This window comes from Sipha flava, unplaced genomic scaffold (genome assembly GCF_003268045.1).
Source record: "Sipha flava isolate LNK unplaced genomic scaffold, YSA_version1 248_pilon_pilon, whole genome shotgun sequence".
NCBI lineage: Eukaryota > Metazoa > Arthropoda > Insecta > Hemiptera > Aphididae > Sipha > Sipha flava.
Window position 1 is genome coordinate 507243 of NW_020272897.1, and position 8959 is coordinate 516201.

At 27.4% G+C, this 8959-nt stretch overlaps 1 protein-coding gene across 2 annotated transcripts in view; it reads right to left on the reverse strand.

The window, feature by feature from the left end:
• LOC112684307 (glycine receptor subunit beta-type 4-like) overlaps positions 1 to 8959 on the reverse strand; it is a 218629-nt gene that overhangs the window by 49871 nt on the left and 159799 nt on the right. For both annotated transcript variants that reach the window (XM_025555752.1, XM_025555753.1), the window contains one exon: positions 529 to 596. In XM_025555752.1, coding sequence (XP_025411537.1) covers positions 529 to 596 — 68 coding nt within the window. The remainder of the gene's footprint in view (positions 1 to 528; positions 597 to 8959) is intronic.

Genomic DNA, 8959 nt, shown 5'->3' on the forward strand with positions numbered 1-8959 from the left:
AATAAATATATACGTAAAACTGTAGGTTTATTTTCGTTTTATTTGTTTACATATTAACATCTGTATTTAGATTTTAAGTACCATAATTGGGATCGGTCTGACCGGATCAGACTAATATTCATTTCTTTTTTTTGAAACCGGACTGAACTGAAAATAAAGCATTTGATCTGAGGACTGGGACCAAATTATTCTTAAAAAATATTGAACTGGACTAAACTAACGATTCAGTAATTTTTGTATGTTAAGACCGGATTGATTAAGACCGGGCTATGCACAGCACTACTAGTTACCTATTTCATTATAATTTTAAACAATTTTAACATTTTTTTCACGATTTAAATGATGACTATACTATATTTTATCATATACATTCGAATAATTTCATAAAACATAATATTTTACAATTTTATCAATAATTTTAATAAAGTATATATGTACAATAATATCAATAAAATATTAGTATCAAATTTGTTTTATATATTTTTTATAGTATATTTATACGAAACTTTGTGTATTATAAGTACATACCATGGTAACCGGACTTATGGACCCGAAACTCCGAATGTATAGCTCACAATGAACAGTTGTCGCATTATCTGGAAAAGCAATGTTAAATATATACATATTTATATAATGAGAAAAATAAATTATCACATTGCGAATAATGGGAGGGAGGAAGTGAGTTAAAGAATTTTAAACTTTTCATTTTGAATGGTTATTTTTAGATTTTATTGCTATGTTAAAATATTTGTATGCATTATGTTTATAAATATACAACCAAACACGCGCATGTACATTTAATTTTCTAACATAACTTGCTTGCAAATACATTTTATTAACCATCCGTAAAAAATACGAAACTATACTGATTATTTAGTAATCATACCATTCGGTATAATGCAGATGATTGCATCGAGCATTCGATTGAATCATATCACACATCGTGTTGTAGAATATAATACTTGATGGTCAACATAAGCCATCCCTAAACATTTTAACCTTTCAATACGATTAAATTGATTTATATGTGAATCAAACGGTTGACCAATTATAACTGAACATTAAAGATGTTCAGTATTTTAGTAAACTGCAAATAATATTTCTACTTAATTTTTAAATTCGATTTCTAAACGCGATGCTTTTGCTTTGTATAATATATCTTACGGTCCTAGTGGAGAAATGGCTGTTGAAAACACTGACCGTGCATTACAACGTCCGAGTTTTTTAAGCCATATGGATGATAATAAATGTAGAATAGGCGTAGAATGTATATACCAGTTTAGGTTATCGATAGTGCCAAGCGGAAAAAGTACTTAGACCATGGTCGAGAATTGACGGAGACAACACTTGCGTCCTCATAAACATTCCCAATGAAACGCCACCTCGATGTCAGGTGAACGGGCTTAAGCGACGTGTGCAATACGCGGAAGACGTGTGTTGCGGTAGTTTGTACACCATTCTGGTCACTTTGTTCGTTAACTTGGGTTGACGCAAGGATATGCATACCGATCGGATAATTAATTTATGCACAAACAGTAAGCTACTACTACTACTACCAGGCGTTTAGCTGATGACGCGACGTATTACAATAATACACTTCTACATCGGCTCAATATTTTATGTCATATGTGGATTCAATTCGAAGTCTGACTTGCAGTTATTATAAAATATCCTGACGTTATTCGGGCCAACGCCTGCTAGGATTGTATACTCCTTTATGCAAACTTTGATTCTGAGAACCTTTGAATTCATTTTGAAATCTCTTCTACACATATAAATTATAAACTATATTTGTTTTGTGAATAATAGATCACAAGCGTTTCAATAGCACGCCAAATTTACAAACGACCCAAAAAACTTTCAAAATTTGAGTGTCCATCTTAGGCGTTATATGTTGTAATACACGTGTAATCAATATAAAACTCACATAACCCAATCCGGAATTGATATAATATTGATAACTCTATTAGGTAAAGTTAATTGATAAATCGAAAAATAAAATAAATAATCGCAATGAATTACATAAATATAAATATTATAATCGTGTTCTATTTATATAAAAAAAGTACTCAAATTGTTAACCGATGAGATTGAGATAAAAACTGATAAATGATTTTCTATTTTGGGAAAATCATAAATATGTATATTAGATAGAAAACATTATATTATTTAATCGCCATTAATGTTATTTTTATGAAAAAATCTTATGTGATTTCGCCGAAAAATTCTAAGCCAAAATGGCCACCTCGAAATGTCCGGTTACGATGATCATAATATGATAACATATTAAAACCCTTATACCCGCAGATATTACGTAAGAAATAATAATTTATAATTTTATATTTTTAAGTAACCAATATTGATGTTTATCTTGTCAAATTGGTATTAAAATTGTAAGGTCGATACATTTTACAGCTACTATAACATATAATAAAATAAGTATATTCAACACTGAAATATTTCTTAAAGGTATGCATTGATGTATTTGTTAGTATTATATTACTTAGCTAAATTAATTCACCTTAGGATGAAACCGAGAACACGCAAAAACTATAATTTTAAAAGTGTTTTATCTTCATCGTCGACACAGTTACCATTTGGCAGAACCGTTCATTTCGGTGTGGTTGCTTCGACATGACCGTTTCGGCGTTAAGTCATTTCGACGCAGTAATTTTAGATTTTTTCATAAAAATTAATTGCTAAATAACGTAATATAACGTTTTCTATCTGATATATTTATGATTATCACAAAATAGAAAAGCATTTTTCAGTTTTTATTTCACTTTTGTCCGTTACATGTACATATTTAATGTTTATAAACTGTATATAAATTTATAAAAGAAGAATTGGGATTATATTATTTGAGAAAATAATCTATATTAGCCATTATGTAATCAACGATCATTGAGTAATATAAGATTGTCAACTGGTTGGTGGAATCTTGTGTCGGTAGAATCCAAGGAAAGAAGAAACTTTCCTTGGAAGTGAAATATTTGTACATGATGGGTAGGTATATATATATTTTTAATGAATTTCGCGTAAATCAATTAAAAAAGATTTAGCGATTTCGTTACAAAGATTTGTTTAATGTAAGAATTCATACATTAGTTGAAACTTTGGAGATAATTTATTACTTCATTATTTTTACTATTAATAGTGACAAACAGTTTTAAAACAAATAAATGAACATTCGAACATTTGACCCATGATTCGGAAATAGATAAGATTGAAGCTTATTTTGCAGTCACTAAGATGAAAAAATGATAATGAGATAATGGAGCCTACATCAAATATCATCAATGAATATACGAGTGGACTATTATAAGCAGGAAATATCGAAATTTCTTTTAAAAGTAATTTTAATTGAGACTTCATTTAAAATTACTTAAGGAACTTTGATGGCCGATGGAGCTTTAATAAAAATTAGGCGCACACGACGTGAAATTCAAGCTACACTTGATGCACCAAAAGATTTTAATATATTAATAATGCCAGAGAACTACCAGTTATATTTGCCACCTGAAGGTGTAACTGAAAATTTTTTGTAACACGATGTGGACCTGAAGTTGATAGAAATTTAATTTTTGTCGTTATAATAATTTAATTATTTTATTTGTGTCTTCCAATTGGTATGTAAATGGCACTTTTAAAGTAGTGCCTTATTTTCATAAGTATGCGTAATAAAAAGTAAATATCTCAATGGCATTTATCCTCTTATTTATGCTCTTTTACCCAATAAAAAAAATAAATCAAACGTATGAACGACTATTTATAATTGTACTTAAATTAAAACCCGGCTTAAAACCAGCATCGATTGCTTGCGATTTTGAGCAAGTTGCGATCAAAGCAATTAAAAACTATTTCCCAAAAGTTCAAATTTTCGGATGTTTATTTCATTTGACAAAAACTTTTTGAACGGTTGAACTGGGTTCATTTTCGAAGTATAAAAATAATGCAGAGTATTCAATTTATATGAAAATGATTTTAGCTTTAGCTTTTGTTAAAATTGATGAAATTTACAATATAAACTTATTATATGATGAACTGCCTGAAGAAATGTTTCCATTCTTAGAATGGTTTAAAGAAAATTACATTGGTACAGTTATAAAAAATCATCGACAAAGCCTACGATATTTCCCTATAACGTGGAACGTTCATGAACGAGTACTCAAGAAAGAAAATCGAACAAATTATCATGCAGAAGCTGCAAATCGTCAGCTAATCTTCAAAATGGCAGTTGACCATCCAAAACTATGAGCATTTTTATATAGATATATAGCATATGTTTAAGGAAAATACAGAGTAGCCAAGAAAACTTAAAACTTATTTTATTTTATTACACGACCCTTTTTTTCCCTCTTTTGTCTCATAGAGTTTACGTGTATACTAAAAAAAACCTCAAATAAAGGATCAGCCACCAAATGCCAATTGTGTACTGCTGAAAATTTTCCAATATACTCATCAAACGTTTTCAAAAAAATGTGCAATTTTAGAAAAAATATCAACATAAAAATAAAATATCTTATTCTTTTATGATTATAGAAAAGAACAATAATAATCGAATAAAGAACACATTTTGTTAATTAAGTTACAAGATATATAAAAATGACAGTTAATATTTCTTTAAAGTCTAAAGTCTAACTGATCTAATTTTATTTATTATATTGTTAAAAATAATAAAACAGCCTGGGTATATTTTCATTAATTAAAATTTAATTTATTTTTTTAATTTTTACTATACTTACGTTGCAATAAGAAAATATATAGCGAAAGAAACCCAATTAAAATACATTATTACCTGTTAATGGTACTACAAAAGTTTTGTTTTTTAACTTATTCACCATGACCACAAGTTTGAAATTAATCATTATAACGCTATATAATAATTTATAGTAATTTTTTGAAATATTAATAAATTAGTATTATGTTAATTAATTAGCGAAAAAACACTAACACGATTCAGTGAAAGTCAAGATGTTATTGTAATAAAATTTCAAAAGTTCACTGAAATTCTATTCTCACGTTTCATCAAGAGTCTTAAAAATAACAACTTTTGGATTCATTTATTATTTTATATTTGTCATGTTGATACATTATATAATACACGAGTAACCATTTTAACATAACACCAATATTTTCAATAATCATAAATAAGTCGTATTGATGGTTATACTAAATAAAATATAAATTGTTAAAAAGAAGTGTTATCGAATTATTTACAGTTTTTTCGAAGTCAAATTATGTATGAATTTACAAATTTTGATTATATCAGTTTCTAATTTTCAAACATTTTTTTTTTACTAAATTATCAATAAAAACGTTAAAAAATTAACGAGTAGATCAACAAGCTATTGCTTGATACGAAAATTGAAATCTGAGGGAGTAAAAAAATTGTGTCTATTATTTCAAGGTGTAATTTTTTTTTTCATGTTCTTCTTACACTCTTTTTTTGTCTCGATATTTTGTCAAACGGATGATAACGCAAAGTAGGAAAGTATTTCTGCTCCAACTCAACTCGTATATTTTTATATTATCGGAATCTACAATCCATTAAGAACGAACATAGACTCGATTATGTTCTTCATTCGTAATGGCTCTTCCTTGGGTTTTTCAAAAGTCTCTAGGGTGTAGTAACCGCTAAAATATAGTCATTACGTCTGTAGCTGAATTCAATGCATTTACCTCATGCAATAATAATTTATATGTTCGGCTTTATTCATCAAATTTGTACCATATACAAAATAATTTATGTAAATATACATAAATAATTTACATCTTATAACCACTTTTTAAATTTTTCTAGCTCTGTTATAATTTTCCATCGTATTACTACAGGGAGCATGTTTTCTGAAAGGTTTTCATTTTTTTTCCTTATGTCAGCCACAAGACATCCTGTTATCATGGAAATTATTTCATTAAGTATAGAATCTTTGTTCTTAGGCCGTACCGATATATCTCAAGCTGGAGCTATGTATGTCTTTAGTTGAATAATTATTCTACACTAGTGATGTGATACTAAAAGTCATAAGAGAGCTAATTTTCCAAACTGAAAACTATAATTAGTCATAGTGTCATTGGCGTATACTAAATTATTAACACATATTTAAAGTTCTTATTATATATTTCTTTTATTTTTGTTCTGCACAACACATTATTAATAGGTAGTTAATAATAATTACTTAGCATGTAGGTATTAATATAAGTTTAACGAAATTAATAATTTTTAAAACATATATCGGAGTTTGATCATAATTATAATATAATAAAATTGGTGAAAAATATATACTATATAATAAAGACAGTTATGGTTCTCGTTCCATTCTTCAAGTATACTAATCTTCATTTATATCTAGTAAACAGAAATTTTTATAAATTAAATGTTTAAAATAATAATTTCATTTTTAATAATTATTTGTTTTTTTTTTTTTTTAATCAAAGATTATATATTTGAGAAAGTTAAAGAGTTTAAATACTTAGGAACGACTATCACTAACAATAATTACTGGAGCTGTGAAGTCATAAGTTGTATAAGCAAGGCAGAGAGGACATATTTTGCACTGCATACATTTTTTAAGTTAAAACTATTCTTTAGCAGAATTAAGATTAGACTCTACATGACCATAAAGACCAACGGTAACTTATGGGTGTGGAATATGGCCCACTACTACATAATTAGAAATAAGCTATTAGTCTTCAAATATAAAATACTAAGGAAGATTTGTGGTCCAGTTTTTGAAAGTGAGCAAAACATAAGGCGTAGAAGGAAAAATACTGAACTAAGAGAAATAATGGAGATTCTATTATTAACAAGCTACATTAAGGGCCAAAGACTCAAGTAGCTTGGTCATACTACGGAAAAAGCAGAAATCAATATGACAAGAACAGGAATCTAATGGCAACCAACCGGGAAAAGACCAAAAGGTTGACCTAGAGAGCGATGGATAGATGGAATAAGAAAGGACTTGGAAACACTCAAAGTGACGAAATAGGAAAATAGAGTTCAAGATCATGATGAGTGGAGAACGGGGATGGTGGCGACCAAAATTCTTACAGAATTGTAATGCCAAGAAGAAGAAATATTTAAAAATATAAATGAAAAAAACAACGGTTTTAGGCCAAAATTTAATTAATTACTGGTAATAATATAATTTAAATGCTATAAAAATAAAAATAAAACTCAACGCTATGGTTGTGAGCAATTAAATTTCATACGTCAGAAAACATTTTTGCACTACTGATGCACTTTTGTAAGTTCGTTTCATTACTCAACAATATTATCGTCATTCGTCTCTATTTATTTTATTCCTCCATTTCGATATCGTTATAGATAATATTGCTTTCAAAGAAATATAATATAATTTTTTACTCATGGTTCGTTAGTCATGTTTTTTCAGTATATCATTCAATAATTTAAGTCACTTAAGAGCATAGAGGAAAGCGAATTAAAATTTAAAACTGTAGCCCGATAAAATCTTAGGAAAAAAAAACGCTTTTATGATGTAAACACAGAAAAAACGTGCACGGTTTAAACATAAAAATACGAGTTTTTGTACAATTTTGAATACCAAATCATGTTCATACAATAAATTTATTTTTGTTTCCTAAGCAGTAAATTAAGATCTTTAAAAAAAGATGTAAACGTTACAACATCCTAGTCTTATTAATAATATTGTACGCGATACATGTATTAAATATCAAAGCTGTTTAACAAAAAAAAAAAAAAATCAGATTGCATCTTAGTTGTAACATTCAAATGTTGTTAGATTTTCACGAGATATAAATTAAAATAAAATGACTGTCATAATTTTTATTTAACCATCGAACAAACATTTATTTGTAATATAACTTCAACTTCAAAACTTTTTATCTGTCTATAGATTTGTGTTTACGACAAACAGGTTATTTTATGTAGGAGCACATATATTATAGAATATATTTTAAACTTTATAAATATTGATAACTATAACATCGATACAGAATAACCCTTTTTAATTTCATTATGTATCAGTGGCGGTTATCAGGGAGGTCGATAGGTGGATCATCCCCCCTGCGTGGTATTTGTTTTTTTTTTTTAATTTAATATATCACAAGCCCAACAAAACCTAGCTGAAACTTTTAAATTTACGATTTGATAGCAAAATATTTTTCTGTTTTAATCACGAATAATATAGTATCATAGCATATTATCATATTCAAGGTCTTGGTCGCGAACGACCGATATAATTACTATACGATCAATATTATAAGTACGTTTATATCTTTTTTTAAATACATTAAAGTGTGTTAATATTATTGATTTATTAACATTATAATATATATTTATATCAATAATTAAGATGACCATATATTTTTCTAGTCAAAATGGGATAAAAAAATATATTTTCATAATTTTTATTATAATTTTTTTTTATTTAATAATAATTAACAAAATTAAGTATTATAATAGTCTCATGAAACAAAAAAATTTAATTAATTAAATACATAAAAACACTTATTAAAACTAATTTTTGTTATAAACAATTTTTTCATATATATTTAAGAAATCTTCTATGTAAAGAAAACGGTTAACGATGAATGGTCAACACTGAAATAATAAACTTTGAAAAATGATTTTGTTTTAGCGCTGATATTGCAGTGTTTATATATTATATTATATATTTTATTAGTGTACTTATCAATCCCGATACACATATTTCCTGCCATTTGCCGTCATCACTCATCACCGTCCACCATGCAGTGATACAGTGTATATATATCGTATGCACAAATACTAGTTAAATATAATAAAAACAATATGATACAGTACAATACAACTATGATACATTATATCGAACAGTGTACCGTTATTATCGACGATTATCATTGTTACGGGTAATGTTAACATTGGTAAAATGTCGACATTATCCGGCTAATATCAATATTAGCCATCTGTTATAGCTAATGTGTAATTTTTCGTTTA